This window comes from Poecilia formosa, unplaced genomic scaffold, assembly GCF_000485575.1.
Source record: "Poecilia formosa unplaced genomic scaffold, Poecilia_formosa-5.1.2 Scaffold174, whole genome shotgun sequence".
Taxonomy (NCBI): Eukaryota; Metazoa; Chordata; class Actinopteri; order Cyprinodontiformes; family Poeciliidae; genus Poecilia; species Poecilia formosa.
This window is the reverse complement of record NW_006800113.1, coordinates 20,794-40,099: the sequence shown is the minus strand read 5'-3', so window position 1 is coordinate 40,099 and position 19,306 is coordinate 20,794. Positions and strand designations below refer to the sequence as shown.

At 40.6% G+C, this 19,306-nt stretch overlaps 1 protein-coding gene and 1 long non-coding RNA gene across 14 annotated transcripts in view; both read left to right on the top strand.

Annotated features, from left to right (window-relative positions):
• Positions 1-12,984, top strand: part of LOC103147095 (peripheral plasma membrane protein CASK-like) — a 32,049-nt gene extending 19,065 nt beyond the window's left edge. For 2 of the 13 annotated variants that reach the window (XM_007565256.2, XM_007565255.2), the window contains 22 exons: positions 101-276; positions 1,129-1,251; positions 1,499-1,582; positions 1,833-1,932; positions 2,494-2,511; positions 4,256-4,380; positions 4,630-4,707; positions 4,785-4,865; positions 5,668-5,856; positions 5,942-6,020; positions 6,090-6,175; positions 6,568-6,636; positions 6,716-6,784; positions 6,900-6,935; positions 7,195-7,233; positions 7,686-7,882; positions 7,994-8,109; positions 8,795-8,875; positions 10,146-10,226; positions 10,306-10,508; positions 11,173-11,256; positions 11,766-12,984. In XM_007565256.2, the coding sequence (XP_007565318.1) occupies positions 101-276; positions 1,129-1,251; positions 1,499-1,582; positions 1,833-1,932; positions 2,494-2,511; positions 4,256-4,380; positions 4,630-4,707; positions 4,785-4,865; positions 5,668-5,856; positions 5,942-6,020; positions 6,090-6,175; positions 6,568-6,636; positions 6,716-6,784; positions 6,900-6,935; positions 7,195-7,233; positions 7,686-7,882; positions 7,994-8,109; positions 8,795-8,875; positions 10,146-10,226; positions 10,306-10,508; positions 11,173-11,256; positions 11,766-11,942 (2,291 nt within the window). In that variant the 3' untranslated portion in view covers positions 11,943-12,984. The other 11 variants (XM_016678110.1, XM_007565257.2, XM_016678114.1 and 8 more) reach the window with 11 other exon arrangements.
• On the top strand, positions 8,884-10,145 carry LOC107837780 (uncharacterized). The gene is made up of 2 exons (XR_001663825.1): positions 8,884-9,215; positions 9,276-10,145. It is a non-coding gene; the product is annotated as an uncharacterized LOC107837780 (long non-coding RNA).
• Positions 12,985-19,306: the final 6,322 nt, after the last annotated feature.

Here is a 19,306-nt window from a genome sequence, read left to right as displayed (position 1 = left end):
AGTCGTTATCTCTTCACAACCTCTGCCTCTGATTTAATTTCCTCTCTTGATTCCTCGTGGCTGTGTTTTATTGCGGTGTGTCTTTCCCTCCCATCGTCAGGTCGGGTCGGCACGCCTCACTTCATGGCCCCGGAGGTGGTGAAAAGGGAACCATACGGTAAACCCGTGGATGTGTGGGGCTGTGGGGTCATCCTCTTCATCCTGCTCTCCGGCTGCCTGCCTTTCTATGGCACCAAGGAGCGCCTGTTTGAGGCCATCATTAAGGGCAAATACAAGGTAATGCATCAATGTTCAAAACTTTTGAAAAATGTCATAAACAGTCACACTAGTAGACGTTAAAGCTACATAAATCACTGGCCCATCATATTTTTGCTCATTGTCCCTTACCTGTTCAAATGTGTCACTAGAGGAGGCCAAAGCGTGATTTGGTTTTGTCACGTCTTAAAAAAACAAACAAAAAAAAAAACACTTCAGAAGACGGATCGAAGCTGCAGTGTAGGTGTTAGAATGATGAAACCAGAGGCCAAACATTTAACCTGACCCACTCCACTGTGCAACTGTCTCTCTTTTTCATGGTCAAAGTGGGCAAAATTGTTTGACTCAGCTGTAAAATAAAAATCAGAAAATTGATAGTGATGTTCATATCACTCCCTTCTTCTTTTCTAAAGATCAGAGTGGTAGGAAATCTTCTTTAAAACATCAGTTTAAGTTTTTTTTTTTTTTTAATCTCTATTTTGGTCTGGACCTTGACTAGGCCATTCCCACATTCTATGGTTAACCAAAGCAGCTCTAGTTCTGTTTCTAGGGCTGCTATAGGGTTATACAATAGGGTGTAACTTTGTTTCTGTTTATGTTTGGACATAACACCGACCATGATTCAACCACCATCATGTGGTGGCGATTATGGAGGGCAACTTGTTCTGTTTTTCACCATATGAGGCCAAAATCGTGATAATTTGAGCAGGCAACCTTCTCTCACATGCTTGCGGTGTTCTATATGTCCCTTGTGGTGAACAAGACTTCTTCTTTTTGCTTTCTTCTAAGAGTCGCAAATGTTTTCAAAATCGACTTTTTTTTTTTCCTTGTCACGGTGACAAGTTTCAGGTGATTCTGAACATGTTTGTGCAGATGAACCCTCGCCAGTGGGCTCACATCTCTGAGAGCGCCAAGGACCTGGTGAGGCGCATGTTGATGCTGGACCCTGCAGAGAGAATCACGGTCTACGAGGCCCTGAACCACCCCTGGCTGAAGGTGAAACACACACACTGGTGCAACTGGTGTTAAAAATGTTCCTAAATCAAATCAGCAACTACAAAATAAGAATAAGGCAGAAGGAGGAAAGGTTGGCTTTTCACAGTCACCTTTCAGACACGGGCTCTTTTTGATGCTGACTCAAAAAACACTTCCTCTCGCTCAAAACCACAGCGTTGCTTTCACATCCATTCCATACAGCTGCAGCCTCATCTGCTTTTTTATCTCTGCACGTTTCCAACTCTAGGAGAGGGACAGGTACGCCTACAAGATCCACCTGCCGGAGACGGTGGAGCAGCTGAGGAAGTTCAACGCCAGGAGGAAGCTGAAGGTCAGCAGACTGCTGATTTTGAAGCCCATATTAGAAACTAGTAGGATCAGCATGATTGGTGATAAGAGGAAGTGACACCTCTGGCGCTCTGTGCAGCTGCCTTCAGTAACCCACATTTAGATTCTTGGCAAAAGCTTTTCTCTGAACGAGTTAAGAGGGGAAAAAAAGTACACCCTCTTGAGGTTTCATACACACAAGGGTCTGTGCAGGTTTCATGTAATACCTGTTTGATCTGCCGTCTGTTTCGCAGGGTGCAGTGCTGGCTGCTGTTTCCAGCCACAAATTTAACTCCTACTATGGGGACCCTCCAGAGGAGCTCCATGACTTCTCAGATGACCCCACCTCCTCAGGTAAACCAGGTCGCCACCTCATCTAGTTCTCCCCATCAATATACACACCAGTGTGTGCAGTAAATAAAAAAAAAACAAAACAAAACATCAATTTCAACACTTCTGGTTTCTTCCCTGGTGTGACGGTCAGCTGTAGCAGCAGAACTTCCCTGTTGTAATGGAAAAATGTATATTACCCAACAGCCTCACTTCTCTGTCTCTTCCTCTGACTTTCACTTCCTGCAATAAGAAGTCTCTATATTGGCATATTGAAACCCTGTGTGTGCGCTCTCACATCCTGCAACAAAGAGCAGGCGTGTTTTAGTGTCGCCTGATGAATGGCTCAGCCAGACAAACTAAAAGCATCAAGCGTGTCCGTCCTCCTGAGGTCAGCGCTCTGTAGCAACCACACTTCCTTGAGGTTTATTTTAGCTCCTGCAGAGCTCCAGACAGGTTGACCAGCTCTAGATCCCTCTGTTTTCCCCTCAATCTCTAAATCCACATGTTGCAGCAAACCTCCTCTAATCTTAGCCTCTCTTTTTTGTGGTGTTCTGTTTTTTTTTTCTGCTCTGCTGTCTGTAGGACTGCTAGCTGCTGAAAGTACGTATCCCCCTCCTACCCATCCTTAGAGTGTTCTCATAGCACCACTTTGCATTATAGATGCATTTTCCTTCATGTTGGTGTTGAATGATGCAAACACTAACTCCATCCTCCTGTGTCTCCCTCAGCGTTTATTTTTCTGTCTACCCTTTTGAGAAATCTGATGTAACCTTTTTTTTCTTTGATTCCAAATGCTTTCCCTCTGAACCGTAAAGACGATTTGTTTACACGCATCTTTAGAAAAACTTTAAGAACAGAAATCATCAGTATAGATATGAATTTGCTTTATATTAATCATGTGATGCATGTAAACACACATGTACAATTTTTTCATACCGTTATTAATGAGTAAATTTGCATGCTTGCCCCTGCTGTATTTTGTTTTTCCCTTAAATGCAACCATGGTGCTACATTATTAAATTAGACTTCTTTATATCACCTCTTCAGCTGCATTTTGTGCTAAATTTTAATGTAAAGTTGGGGAAAATGTTGATCTAACCATTTAACAGAACTTCTTTAATTTTGTTTTTTTAACTTCGTTCATCTAACATCACCCATTATGATGCCACCTTTAAGCTGAATTAATATATGTGACTGGATACATTTTTAAATAATTGCTCTTTTGGAGCTTTGGATGTAGCATCTTGTAAAAAGTATTCATACTTCTAGAACTTTTGCACAAAGTCTTTGCACATAGAGGTCAAAGGTTAGCAACCTTTGCAATGCAAAGAGTCACTTTTGACCTCACTTCTACAAAGTGAAATTTGTTTAGAGCTGCAAAAAAAAAAAAAGAATAAATTATATACACATTTTATTAAATGTGTATATAATTTTGAAGTTGACCTAAAATGCTTGTTTCATCATAGTGAGAAAAAAATGACAACTGATTGAACTTTTTCCATAAATATAGAAAATGAACTAATATCCATAGCCCATTTAACATAAAGCACATAGTTTGAAGTTAATTTTAAAGACTTCTGTTGATATTCTATGCTTGAAAATATACAAGATAAAATAACTTCTAAAATTACATTTTCTTATTGCTTTTACTATTAAACACTTCTTCTTTGGTTTTATGAGTCACATGCGGTTCTTGCATTGCAAAACATGACCTAGGCCAAAAGGCCAAGCAAGCAGACCATTAGAGAAGGAAACAAGAGAAAATTTGAGCTAGAACTTTAGAAGTATCATTTTTCTTGTTGCCAGTTTGTCATGCAAAATAGATTAATGTGATAAAAGTTCAAGGTGTGTGAATATGTTTGATGTAATTAGCTGCTATGTGCAGTTTAAGGTTTATCTTAGAGGGTGTGTGTTCCACAATCCATAAATCAGATCCCAACTCTTTCCTCATTTATTTTCCACCTATTTTTCTTGAGTGTACTGCCCACTGCCCCTCTCCCAAACTGTGACTTTTTGAAGTGACTTTCCTCTGACTTTTCTATTGATGCCATGTACCGCTGTTTCTCTGGTTTTGCTGCATGTATGGGCGATGCAGCAGGTACTTGGGGGTTAAATAGTTTTGTGTATGTGTGTTTTTCTGTGTTGTGACTCCTTACTTTTGTGCTCTTTTTTGTGAGTGGCACTTTTTCCTTTTGCTCGTTTGTAGATGTTGTTGCAACCTTTGTCTGTGACTAGATGTTTGGTGTTTTCGTGTTTGTCTAGTGCTGAATGCTTTGTATCTTTGTGAATGTTTATGTTTGGCTACAGTCAGGATGATGGTATAACGTGTGCATGCATGTGTGCTCAGGGGCAGTATCGCAGGTTTTGGACAGTCTAGAGGAGATTCATGCGTTGACGGACTGCAGTGAGAAAGACATGGACTTCCTGCACAGCGTCTTCCAGGATCAGCACCTCCACACCCTGTTAGATGTGAGTTCATCTCAACCTTTTTCCTCTTTTTTCTTTCCTTTGGTTTATTTTGTTTGCATTTCCTTTTAACTCATGTAAAGCACTTTGAATTGCCTTGTTGCTGAAAATGTGCTATATACATAAAATTACCTTACCTTACCTCTGTAATATCAAAACTGTCCACTAGGTGTCAGAATCAATCAGGAATATGTTTAAATTGTTGCTTTTGTTGCTATCCTTGGTCTGTATTGTCGTCATTATGTTTTTCAGCTGTATGACAAAATCAACACCAGGTCGTCCCCTCAGATTAGGAACCCTCCAAGTGACGGAGTGCAGAGAGCCAAAGAGGTGAGGCAGTCGATTTTCACACGCTATCCATTTTATGATCTAAACGCTACAAAATAACACACCTAATGTCTGCGCAGGTACTGGAAACCATCGCCTGTTACCCGGAGAACATGGAAGCCAAGGAGCTCAGGAGGATCCTCACACAGCCGCACTTCATGGTAGGATCATTTAACACAACAGCCACTCCTAATTCTCAAAGAGATCCATGTTGCGTCGAGTGTGGGCTTATTGGTGTGTGTTACTGTGACCCGGTGTGTCAGACGCCAGGGCTCTTTTGACAATCCACACAAAGCTGCTTAGCACCTGAGCTTGGCGAAGCCCCAGTGGGTGATAGACGCATGCAGAGGAAGCGACGCACAGAGCGAGTCATTAGGTGCTCTGCTGTAAACCTGAATACGGTGTGGTTACATTTTGAGATTTTGCTGTGAGAACCGCCGTGAGAAACGGGGAACTATTGTAGGTCCTGAACAGACCTGAGGTGGACGCTGTTGAGTCTGGAATCTGTGAAGAAATCAAGGTAGTAAAATGGCTTAGTGGCTTGTTTTTAACTCTTTATTCAGTTGTGTAGATACGTTTTTTTTTTTGTTTTTTTTTTTTGTAAACTGTAAGGCTAATGGTTGTATTGCGCTGATGTGGTGGCATCATAAGGTGTGTCCCTGTGCTGAGCCAGTGTGTGACCCTTACCAAAGCCGTCACGCCTCAGATTTGGTTCAATCCAATTAGGCTGCTCTGCTCTCTGACCCGAACAGACTCGGATTGTCATCCTGACAGACATTTTACCTCTGCTGCTAGCAGAGTGAATGCAAAAGGATTTAAAGTGGCAGCATGAGGAAAACCATGCCTCTCCTAATGTTAGAATCTCTGATTTCTCATTGACGTAGTGAGGCAAATGGCTATGACTTGGAATATCCGGTTGTTGTTCTGCGATCTCAGCCTTCTGGATGATCTCTGCCCACCCAGGCTCTGCTGCAGACACATGATGTGGTGGCGCACGAGGTTTACAGTGACGAGGCTCTGAGGGTCACCCCGCCACCCACTTCCCCTTACCTGAACGGAGACTCCCCAGACAGCACCAACGGGGACATGGACCTGGAGAATGTGACGAGGGTCCGGCTGGTCCAGTTCCAGAAAAACACAGACGAGCCAATGGTTTGTAAACAGAGAAACGCACATTTCATCATTATGATCTTCTGTATGATCTCCTGGGGTTGATCTGTTCCTCTTCGTGTTGTAGGGCATTACTCTTAAAATGAATGACCTCAACCACTGTATTGTGGCGCGTATCATGCATGGTGGAATGATTCACAGACAAGGTATGTGCTCATTAGAGTTTATCCAAGTCTTTTCAATCTGGATCTATTTTAATTGCATTTCTTCCTCAGGGACGCTGCATGTTGGAGATGAGATTCGAGAGATCAATGGCATCAGCGTAGCCAATCAGACGGTAGAACAGCTGCAGAAGATGCTGGTACGTCATATCACCCAAGTTAAATATTTAAAACGGTTTTTGTCCAGTATGAACTATAGAATGAAAGTGAGATTTTTTTAGCACTAATTTTCTGTGAGAGTAATTCAAAAGCACCACAAAAGTTCTTGGTAAAATCTGTAAATTGTTCAGCTAAATTTTAGAAAACACAAGTCTTAATGTCGGAAAATTAACTAGTAGTTTTATCAAACCTCCTAGAAAGTTTGAGGTAAGTTGTATATCTAACTCTCTTACCTCCAGGCAAAAAAACTAACAGTAGTTAGTGGTTAGCCTATGTGTTATGTAGTGCTACCAAGATGCGGATTTGCATATCTCAGTGATTTTAGTTTTGTCTTGTGCTTGAATGTTGAAATAATGTAATCTGATCTCCACAGAGGGAAATGAGAGGCAGCATCACTTTTAAGATTGTACCCAGTTACCGCTCCCAGTCAATGTCATGTGAGGTACGGCAGACAGAATGAAGGTTTTCTTTCTTGCGTCCGACGGGGAAATAATTTGTTCTTTTTGGATTTGCTGTTGCAGAAGGAGTCGCCAGATTTGTCTCGCCAGTCACCTGCAAATGGTCATGCTAGTGTCACCAGCTCCATCCTGGTATGTTTGACTCATTTTCTCTCTTCAAATTTTAGAAGGATTCAACACCTTATGAGAAAAGTGTATCAAAATAAAAGCATACCTTATCTGACTGCATATTTTTGTTCTCCGCCAGGATTTGCCTTCGACGATTCAGCCCAAAGGCCGTCAGGTGAAACTCGCTGTTCTATCTTAGCATAGCTGCACTCTAGTCTGTCGGTTCCCCTCCTTGCAATTTTTCTAAATGTGTACACAAGGCAGGCTTCTTTGATTGTATTCCAACATCACACACACAGACGTATAAAATGCAGTACGGATATTTATACATAACATCCTCTAATGGGTCCCCATCACACTTCCTTTGTTTATGAGCGCCAATTTTCTTTTTCTACTGCATGATACATGTGTGTGTGATGCTCTCAACCCCTTAGATCTCCAGACCTGCCATCAAGGACAAATTGTCCATCAAGGTAAGAAGTAAAACCAAGTGGATCTCCCTCCCTCCCCCACCGTTTTTTTGTAGAAGTAGATCCCAGCTCCCGCCATTTCACACTGCACAGTTTGGTACGTCATCACAGTGTTGTTCTGATCCCGTGCTGCTTCTCAAACCTTCACTAGTGGTGGTGAAAGGCCACAAAACAATTGGTGCACACGCCATCAACCCAAACGGACACATCCGCAGGCAAAGACGCAGAACAGCTCTTCGTACAATCATCTCTGTCCATGTGTGCGCTTCTCTTCCTGCTTCGGCTTATATACACCTGAGCTTCCAGTAGCTTTCTTTCTTCTTAACAATTTTGCAGTTCTCTTTTTTTTTTTTTATACAAGCAGCTTTGCAAATCCTCTTCTCTCATGACTGCAGGATCATTCTGTGCCATGTCAGTAGGTAAAACACTCGGGTCTCTCTGTGTTGCGCCTGCAGATTTACGTACGTGCTCAGTTTGAGTACGACCCGGCGAAGGATGACCTTATCCCTTGTAAGGAGGCAGGCATTCGCTTCCGCGTTGGCGATATTATCCAGATCATCTCCAAGGACGACCACAACTGGTGGCAGGGAAAGCTGGAGAACACCAAGAACGGCACGGCGGGCCTCATCCCCTCGCCGGAGCTGCAAGAGTGGTGAGAACAATTTAAAAAAAAAAAAAAGAAGTCTTAGAATTCTTTAAAGAAGATGTTTAAAATATGTAGAGATAAATTTAAGTTAAAGTTACGTTGCTTTTGTGTCTTCAGGCGTGTAGCGTGTATAGCTATGGAGAAGACCAAGCAGGAGCAGCAGGCCAGCTGCACCTGGTTTGGCAAGAAGAAGAAACAGTACAAAGATAAATATCTGGCCAAGCACAACGCAGGTAAGAAAAACGACTACCTCTTTTTAACTTGCCTGAATGTTCATATAATAATAAATATGTAAGGATTTGAAAGTAGTGAAAAGTTTGACTTGTGAGACAGGATTTAACCTCTTTGTGCTTCTCAGTAGTGCCAGTTGTTTTAACGATGCAGTGAAGTGTAGCTGGTCCAATCACATTGCTGCATTTAGAAACGGTTCAGACTGCATGTGTGTGTTTTCCCTCTGAATGCCCTGCGCTATGCTGCTGAGTTTTTAAGTGACTAACAGCTTGTGCTGTTGACAGTTTGTGGTTAATGTGTTTTTAGTTGAATTGTTCTTTTATTAACCCTTCCGCTCCCACCCCTTTGTCCATATTTCATGCTGTCTCTTACCCAATGACATGGCTGCATGTAAGTAAAGTTCGGTGTTCTTCCTTCTCTTTACTCTTTGTCCTTTTTCCTAATGTTTCCTTGACTTTGAATGAGGACTGCTTTGTTATGAGATGCTCAGATGTGATTTGTTAAAAGCAATGTGATTCAGATTGATCTGTTTTTCAATCTGACTGAGGCTTAGTTGCAAATAGGACTGATTAAGTAGTGATTAAGTACGTGATCGGGGCTTCATTGTTTTGATATAACTAGTTATTAAATATATATGAAGTTACCACGAACAACCGTGCTAATGTAGCCTTTTCCTCTGTTGTTCAGTGTTTGATCAACTAGATCTGGTGACATACGAGGAGGTCGTCAAGCTGCCGTCGTTCAAGAGGAAAACACTTGTCTTGCTTGGTAAAAAAAAAACTGAAACAAGATGTAAATTTGTTTGAAGTCATAATTACCTGTAACGAACGCTTGAAGTAAATCAACTTGTGCTCTGTTATGAGTTTTATTGTTCTAATTACTTCAAAAATATTTGTTTGGTGTTTTTCTGTGTACTTTGTCAGAATCCATCAGTAAACTAATGCCAAAACGGGTCACAGTTTGCTAATTGGTGTTTGTTTCTGAAATTTTACATATAAGCTACAACTTGTGTCCACAGTGTAGTTTGTCCAATTTAAAAGTGAGCAGAGTATTGTTTAGTTGTGGATACAATCTGAAGCAAAAATTCACAATTACTCCCAGATTCTTGGTTTCCAACTAATTAATTCAGACATTTGCTGCTTCACTGGGTTGTTGTAGTGGCCCATAGCATTTTCTTCAACATTTGTTTCCTCTATTAGTTTCTTCTTCAACTGAACTAAAACCACTTTTAACAGTAACGCATTAAGAGACTTCTGCAATCAGCAGAGCTGTGGTAACAGCACTACAAAGTACTGAGTCATGGAGTCTTAAACCTGAAAGCATATTTTCCCACACTTGTCTAATTGCATTTCAGTTTCTAAAAGGAGATTAGAAGCCCACGTGACTTGTAAGAGTTATTAACATTGTGAATTAAAATGCCAAACTTACAAAGTATCAGGGCAGTGATAAATGAAATGTGGGGGGGAAAAAATGTGACCATGGAAATTTCTGCCAAAAATGATATTCTGTGATGTCAAAACGTTTTAAATTTGCATGAAAAATGGCAGAGAGAAAAGCCTCTTAAATGTTCCCAACTAAAACTCAGACATTTGCAACACAAGCTTGCACTTTGGAAAATTGGAGATGTGCATCTCAGAAATGCAACACTTCAATCCTAGAGGCATTCTGGGATTTTCTGTCACAAATGTCCAGCGTTGTAACAAAAGAATTCCATGCAAAGTTTTCACTTTGCAATGTAACAGAATATCCTTTTCTTCATACAAATGTACAACTTTTTGACATCAGAGAATATTCAAGGTTTTTCAACATTTAGTCCTCTGTGGCATTTTTTTCTTTGATCTACAATGGTCTAAATACTGTCTTAGAAACTTTCAAATAAATGCCCAAAGGACTTGCCATACGTCAACTACAACAAAAGCTTTCTCATTTTGAAAGTACTACACCATTTATGTCAAGTCTACCTTAGTTTAGTTCTGTGTTCAGAGCCATTTGTATTCTTGTTTAAATGAACCCTCTGATGTCTTGCGTAAACATTCAGGTGCTCATGGAGTTGGAAGGCGGCACATCAAGAACACACTCATTGCCAAACACCCAGACCGCTTTGCCTATCCAATTCCTCGTAAGAACATGCAGATGTTTTAGGTGGTTTTTGTAACCTGTCCTTGAATTGACACCCACCCATTTGTCTCTGGGTTCAGACACCACTCGGCCTCCTAAGAAGGACGAGGAGAACGGGAAGAACTACTACTTTGTGTCTCATGACCAGATGATGCAAGACATCAGCAACAACGATTACTTGGAGTATGGCAGCCATGAGGACGCCATGTACGGAACCAGGCTGGAGACCATCAGGCAAATCCACGCTCAGGGCATGATCGCCATCCTGGATGTGGAGCCGCAGGTACTCCAGGAGGACGTTCCTGTCAAAAATGAACAAATCTTTCAAACTTGAATACAAGAAAAAGTCATTGTCGCCTATCAATCTGGAAAGGGTTCAAAAGACATTTCCAAATTGAAACTATGACCCTTAAACTCTTCTCTGAAAAATAAGTAAAGTTTGATGTTGTATTCACTCAGTTATATTAATGATATTAAAAATGTTTCAATCTAAAATATTGAACAAAAATGCAAAAACAAGCTATCTAGGGGAGATGAAATACTGTTTTCTCAAAACTGCATGGAGAGAGAGAGTTGATTTCTTTAGAAATATTTCACTTTGCAACATTGACAATCTGGCAATAAAGATGAAGTAATTAAGCACCAAATCTACAGAGACGTGAGTGACTTTGGCTGTGGGGCGGCCTTCACAATAGATAATAAACATGCAAATTAAACGCTTTTAGTTTTAAAAAGTACATGTCAACCTGATAATTTTTCCAGGTTACTGGCAATTTATTTTAAACTCTGTCTCTTGGTTGACTCCGTTACGACCAAAGACCTATTAGTGATAAGATAACAAATCTTATCGCTAATGGGTCTCTATGCAGGCGTCATTAATTAGACGTCAGCCATCTGTCAGTGAGACAGAATAACATCTTTAAGTCGAGCTTTTTCTTCCCCATCAGGCATTAAAGATCCTGAGGACCGCAGAGTTTGCTCCGTATGTTGTTTTCATTGCGGCCCCCACCATCACCCCTGGAATGACTGAGGTACGGTCTCCCATATCACCGATCCTGCTTGTTTACATACGTCCTACTTCTTAGTTTGGATTCAAAAGCAATTCATCAATCATTGAGATTAAAGGAATATCTTAAGAGAATCAAGCTGCCAACTGAATTCAAACAAAGAAAACAAATGTCAAGCCACCTTTTGCTAACCTTTTTCTTTCTTTCATGCTTTATCTCACTATAAATATCCTGCTTGTTTTAAGCATGTTTGTATTTTCTTCGGCATGCTTTTTATCACTTGCACCTAAGATCCCAAAGTGGTGCAGAAAATTGCCTGTAAGTATGGATGTGTGAGTTTTGTCTGTAGTGACATTTCTTGTTCGTATTTCCCAAAAAGTTCCATTAGACCCTTATTGTGTGACTTGTAGTGTTACTGTTTCCTCTGAATACATCTTACCCCTCAACATTAAGGGGATTTTGAAGGTTTCCTCAGCAGGTAAATTGCAGGCAGAGTTGATGACATGTTTTCTATTCTGTCCTCCACCCCGCAGGACGACTCCCTGCAGCGGCTCCAGAAGGAGTCAGAGATGCTGCAGCGAACCTACGCTCACTATTTCGACCAGACCATCATCAACAACGAGATCGATGACACCATTCGCCTGCTGGAGGAGGCCGTGGACCTGGTGTCCAGCACCGCTCAGTGGGTTCCCGTCTCCTGGGTCTACTGACAAACATCCTCCCTGGCCTCCTCCCTCCACCAGGAATCTGAACTCTGTCGCTTCCTCGACTCGCGTCTCTCATTAGTCTCGTTTCTGTAGATAAACTGATGTTTAAAAAGTGGGGAAATGAAGAACAATGACTGCACACTTCGTCCCGCCTCCTACCCATCTCTCTCAATAGCCTGAAAGGCTCATTGACATGTACATATATACATATGCGTGTATATATAAATGATAAAATTACATGAATATGTTTCTGTCCTCATAGTCGAAGGTGGGGAGTGGTGGAGCAGTGTAGTAGATATTTTGTAATTTTCATTTTGTAATCGATGGATGGATGAAAATATTGGAAAAGGCAATAGCAAGCATGACCATAAAACAGTCCTATGGAGTTGCCTGTGTGTGTGTTGGCCTTTTTAAAGGCACTTCTTGTGGTACTGTGTGTTCTCTCTAACATCCCCCAGACCCTTGGCCTCTGTGACAAACAAGCCGACCTTTGAAGCACATCTGAAGCTGCTACCGTGGCGACAACTCCCTGAGCTCTCAGTGTAGGTTTGGTTGAAGGAAAAAGCACTGCAAATCGGTTCTCTTCCCCCCCCCCCTTTATCTATTATTTCACTGACCCTCTGTGCCTTTCAGCCTGTTGAAGGAGCACACTGCATCCCTCTGTTGCTGTCGTTTCATGCCTCCCCTGACAAACCACTGACGGTCTATTGTTTACATGTCGGTTTGCACAAAATGGACAATGAAGAAACATTCAAAAAAAAAAAGCGTACATTTTGTCACCTTGGCTTTGATTTTATTCTGCCCTCTTCCCCACAACGCAATCAGGAGGTACCGACACGATTCCTTAAGACACAATCAGCAGATGAAAAGCACCAACTTTAACAAAGATGGGCTCTAAAACTGGAAGATGACCCAAAACCAAAAGGAGAACCTGCCTTACCAGAGCCTGGAGGGGGCGGAAAACGTTCTTACCACCTATGCACACCCCTGGTTTCTGCCAGGCAGACTGCCACGACCGTGTTCTTCTAGCCCATCGGAGAGCCATTGCTTGTTAAAGTGACAGAAAAGAGCTTTCAGCCCTAAAGCCACCGATTCAGAAACTGTTACCCGTCGTCTTTAAAAATATGAAAAGTATTCTTGTTTTGGAGGCAAGAAAAATAATTTTGTGTGTAAATGTCTCAATGGTGCGTACGTCATACGAGTGAATTACCAAGAGCCAGTGTATATTAATCCTGAAAAGAAGCTCAGTATGTGACATAACTTTCTCACACTTTACCAAAAGTGGCACAGCGCTCCCCTACCTGCAGTCAGAAGGAGGCCTGATGACATCAAATCTAGAGAGTTGTTTGAACTTGTGGTGTAGCAGCTGTTTTGGCCACTTTCAGTGTGGTGTTTTATTTCATGTCCTGTGTAAATTACCTCTGCAACGACAGAAGCAGCTCCTCTGGAAAAAAAAAAGTTCTTTTTGTTATTTCATTTTTAAAGAAAATATATTTCCTTTTACGTGTTTAAAGTAAAATGCATTGTCTTCCATTTTTTTCCCCCAGTGCAAGTTAATGTGTGGTGTACTTCCTGCGGCATCTGTTTTAAATTATACTTTCATTCAAAGGTGACATCACAAGCACTTGGTCAGGTAATTATAAGTCTAAGGGGAAAACTTACTGCTGCTTGTTTCCTACAACCATGAAAATATAACCAAAACCAACCAAATTTACTCAGAGAAGATATAAAGTAGGCTAAAAGATGTATAAGAGCAGTTGTGACAAAATGAACACAGTGGGTGCACACTTGGGTAATATTTAAATATATTACTATTAACAGTATAACATCTATGCAGAATCTTTAGACACTTCTCCAGTCTTATTATTAAAGTATTTTTTCAGCAATAACCAAACTTCTTTCTAGCAAATATCATTGTAAAGTAGAAGCTGGTTTGGTTATATGATCTCTTATTGTTAGTTCTTCAATACATGTATTAGTTTTTGTACTTAAAAATGGGTCAATGAATAATTGTTGAACAGAGCAAGACAATAACATTTTCACCCCAGAAGGAATAGCATCAAATACACAATAGGGAGTACAGGAAAATGATGTGGTCAGAAATTCATTATAAAAATATCATCTTTGTTGAAAAGTTGATGTACACAAACAATACCTTCGTCCAACAATTTTCAAAGAAAAATACATTTATGTTTAAAGCAGATGTTTTTGCTATTCCAAATGTAGTATTTGTGTGGGGAAAAATTATTTTATATATTAAATTCCAGCATAGTAATAGCTATTTATGGAAACTGGACATTTTAACTGGGATCTTTTTCCAATACTATAGTTGCGTCTTAAAAGAAAAGATAAACCACCTAAAGCCTCAAATACATAGGTTGATATAAATGGACATCAAAACAACCAATGTGTAGCTGTCTGTAACATACTACCACCTCTACATACTTGATTCCACTTTAAAAATGTGACCGTTTTTAAACTTTCATGTCTCCCCTGACAAACCACTGACAAACTGACAGACCACTTTTAAAGTGAAATCAACTATGTAGAGATTGGCTGCATAAACGGGATAGAAACCAAACTTGTCTTTTTTGTTTAACCATGTTAACACATGGTTTTAAAATTTCACATGGAAAACCTCCCCGGATGCATATTTGTGGTATTTGTTGAAGTTCAAGTGCCTGCCTTGTTGGCACAATGGTTTGAGTCTGTGCTTTGGCCACATTGGTCCTGGGTTCAAGTCCTGCTTGGGCTGTGGGTTTAAAATTTCACAAGCAAAATCTACCTTGTGGTATTTGTAGAAGTTTTAGTGACTTGGTTAGCACAGTGGTTTGCGTTTGCGCTTTGACCCTGATGTGCCAGGGTTCAAGTTCTGCTTATGGCATGGTTTTAAAATTTGATATGAAAAGTACTTGTAGAAGTTCAAGCACCAGAGTTGTCGGGTGCTTGGTTGACACAGTGGTTTGAGTCTGTGCATTTGGCCCAGTTAGACTGGGTACAAGCCTCACCTCTGGATAGGAAGGCTGAGGGTATTGAAAGGTCAGGAGGAGTAGAGCCAGGCAGGGGTGAGAGGAGGATAGGTGGGTAGTAGGAAGATAGGTGAGGGATGATGATACAATTCATCACAGCTCTTCCTTACCCAAACCACCTAGAGTGTTTGCATGTTTCTGTGCTTGCAGATCATATTCTGCAAGCACTTGAAATTCATATCATATTCTCAAATTTCCTGTCAACTTTTAACATTAACAAACAAAAAAAACACCATTAATTACATTAACATTACTTTCCCCCCTTAATATAGAAATTAATAATTTCTGCATTTCTCAAAGGGTTAACTTGCTTATTTTGGATTATACAGATCAGCAATAACTTGCATGTGGTTTTACTTACCTCTAACTAAACTGATGAAGACGTCTGGTTCTTCTCAGATGTATTTCTGCACCTCATACAGGCATTCACGACTCAGTTTATCTGTATAGTACATAAAAAGTAAACAAAACAATCTAGACATTCCTGATATGGCTGTAAGATATTTGGTTTGTTAGAAATAAATTCCTTGGAATTCAGTTTTAATAGTAGGGATACACAGTTGGTAGCACAGTCGCCTTGCAGCAAGAAGGTCCTGGGTTTGATTTCTGGCCTGGCGTTTCCATGTTCTCTCTGGGTACTCCGGCTTCCTCCCACAGTCCAAAAACATGACTGTCAGGTTAATTGGTCCCTAGATGTGAGTGTGTTTGTGTGTGTGTGTGTATGGTTGTCTGTCTGTGTTTCCCTGTGACAGACTGGCGACCTGTCCAGGGTGTACTCTTGCCGAAACGTTTGCTGGAAATAGGTGCCAGCACCCCTCCCGACCCCAATAGCGACAAGGGTGTACAGAAAAAACTAGATTTTTTGTATATGTATGTTTTCACTTACCAAATTCAGTACTGAAATAACTTTGTACAAAATATTCTTATTGAATGAGTCAAATATGTAGTAGCGCTACATAGACGCCAGGTGACGCTTAAATATCTTCCCATAAATGGCAACCACTTGCTAAAAGTGCAGTAAAGCCGGTGTTCTGACTTGACGTTTATGCACCGAACGCCAACAGATTAATTTAGCATTAAAGACACTTTATTCTACCTTCAGTTGTTGACCCGTCTTCATCTCCCCAACGCGACTGTGGAATTGCTAATTTAAGACACCTGGATGAGTTTGGCGGAGCGACGCTCCTTGTGTGTTTGTGATTGGCAGATTGTTCCCTCAATCAAACTGACGGACTAACGCGAGTAGCCATTGGCCCTGGTTGAGCGAAAGTCTGAAAGATAAGTATAGATATTTGAATATTATGGAACGTTTCAAGAAAAATAAATTACATAATTATAATTTAATTTCTTGTGTTACTTTTGTTGAGAAACTCATGAAGCTACACACATACACACACACACACACACACACACACACACACACAAAACGCTAAGAATTAAGATATCAGATTCTTTCCCCCAAAGAATTTTGACTTTTGTCTTTGAATTTTGTCGGAGACAAACGCCAACAGAGGTATATTCAGTCCTTGTTCCTTGTATTATTCCACTTTATTCACTTAAGAGTTGTTTGGATTTTTTTTTGTGTGAGAATTTCATTGCAATGGGCTCATTAGAATATATATTTTTCTAAATAAAAAAAAAGTGTAAGCAAATTGTAAGAGCCAAATCCATAATGATTAATCTATTTCAAAGAAACACCCTAATTACATGCTCTAAAAGGATAAAAGATTTTAGCTGGAGCAATTTGGACAAGTAATAAAACGGATTTATTCCCTCCATCATGTTCCATATTGTCTTCTGTTCTCAGCAAATGTCAATTGCGACATGCTTCCAGCAGATGGCAGCGTTTTAACGCAAATTTCCTCCCGTAGCCAAGTTTCTTTCTGCATATTTTAGCAGAAAAAATGTTGAATTTCAAGTTCAGATTTCATCTTCCATTTGGATCAGCTGACACAGTAAATATAACACTATATTATATAGTGGCAGGAACACTTTTTGGAAAGTGAAGCGTGATCGTTGATCCAGGGAATTATGTTGTGCTGAACCATGGTGAGTGCAGGATTACCTCAAAAGTGGGTTAACAGCTGCCTGCATTGCCTCTGCAAACGCTCCCAGCTCTCTCTCGTTCTATCCATGCGCAGACAATTGGCCTGGTTCTCAGAGTGGAAGACGTGTCACACAGGGCTGCTTATAACAAGACCCTGTGGGACACCAAGAGGAATGGCTGCTTTATCTGCCACAGTGAGTAATACTCCTCACCAGTATGGATACAAAGCACCTGTTCTTGTGGTGTGTGTCTGTTCTCACCACAGCAAATGCCTTCACTCATCCACTGCTTTTGTTAAGGGAGCTTATTATGGTGTGACACTGTAATGAAGTGAAAATTAGCTTAGGAGCTCTTCCTTTTTACACACACCATATGGCAGCAGCTCCGAATAATAAAACATCTGGCAGCTTTCTGTGTGCATCCAGATGTATAAATGGTACAAAGAATAGAGAGCAATAAATACTTTGAGATAAAAGCTGAAACTGGACTTGGAGAAATGCTTTCTTTGCCTTGATTGGTCAGCTTCACTGGTCTCTGCCACATTCTCCCCTAAAATTTAAATTGGAAAAAAAAAATAAACAAGGCAAATATATAATTGTAGGCTTTATGTCTGTGGTGTTATGTCATTGGTTTTGCACAAACCTCACTTTTCAGAAGACGAAGGATGCCCCTAGTGGTTGAGAGGAATCATTGATGTAGAGCATGGTGCATTCTCTCTAATTAACATTGATTAAACAAGCACTAATTAGCACATTCATCTGAAACACACATGCTACATTATGTAGGACCTGACAGCAGTGCTGCTCCTCTCTGGACAAGACCAAGATAGTATGGGGTGACTTGAAAAGGGCCAAACAACTGAGTGTTTAACTCAGTGTTCAAGTAGTTTTGGATTGATGTAAAAGGCCCACATTTTTGTCCCAGTCATCTTCAGTGGGAAGCTTCAAATATGAACTTCATGATGTAGTACAACCTGCACAGTGGTGCAGTTGGTAGCACTGTTGCCTTGCAGCAGGAAGGTCTTGGGTTTAATTCCCAGCCGGGGGTCTTTCTGCATGGAGTTTGCATGTTTTCCCTATTCATGCTTGGGTTCTCTCTGGCTTCTTCCACGGTCCAAAACCCAGTCCCACTAGGACAAGGATGTACAGAAAATGGATGGATGTACTAAAATATCATTTTGTTTATACCTTTCTTTTACATCCTAATGTTCTGAATTTGGGATTTTCATCAAAATGACCAAAAATAAATCCATGTATGCATGTATCACATCTTGAATGAAACAAATTTATGGATCAGTACAAGAACATAAAACATGTAAATAAATGTATTTCCTAATGTAGAACTTGCTGTGTGCCTGTTTGTTTGACAGCAATCAGGACACCATGCATCTCATAGCTTTTCTCAATGCGTTGCAGCTCCCCTGATTTAATCCCATCTGAAAATGAGGTCGAGCTGATTCAGTCCCCAAGTGGAATAAGGAGACTTACTGATCGTTTTTGTTCAGGGCTTTCTTCGGGAAACAGAAGAGTTATGGCAGTCGGGTTTGGTAGGGGGGACTGTGTCGGCTCTCCACCAAAAACTGCGATCCGGTGCGTTGTCAGCAGTCCACGGGGCCGCTCCATAAACACGGAGAGCTGGATGTTTACTTTTGTTCGTTTTACCAAATGAACACGTCACTCCCGCTCTTGTCCAAGCACATCACATACAGGACGGAGGAATGCCATCACCATAAATGTGGTTTTATTATTAATAACAGTATCTCTTTTAATGAACATTGCAGATACATAATAGAAAATAAATCAGAAAACAGAGACATCGTCTCAAGTCATGAAAGTGCCTGGAATAACTGTGCTATATATTCTCGTTAATATCAACCAACGTCATGACCTTTCCAATCAAAGCCTCATCACCACAAATGTTCTGTTTATCATGAACCAAAGTGTTATTGTCGTCATATTCACAGAGCCTCTCAAAGCAAAGAAGACGTCGGAGTTGGACTCCAGTGAGGATTAGTGGTTACACTCTGAGAAACCTTGTGAATAATGACCAGCAGGTTCCATGAGTATGGCTCGATTGTCTTCATTTGAATATTGTAAAGGTTTTATTTACACATTTGCCATATCTGAGGTCTCTGTTCAGAGTTGATGCTCCTGAACACATCAGTACTTCGCTTTTCCATGGAGGGAACAGTGTGAAATAAAGGCTCTGATTAAAAAAACAAAACAAAACAAAAAACAAAAAATCTCAAATGCAAATATGCTGGCTTACACCTCAATAAATTATAAAAAAAA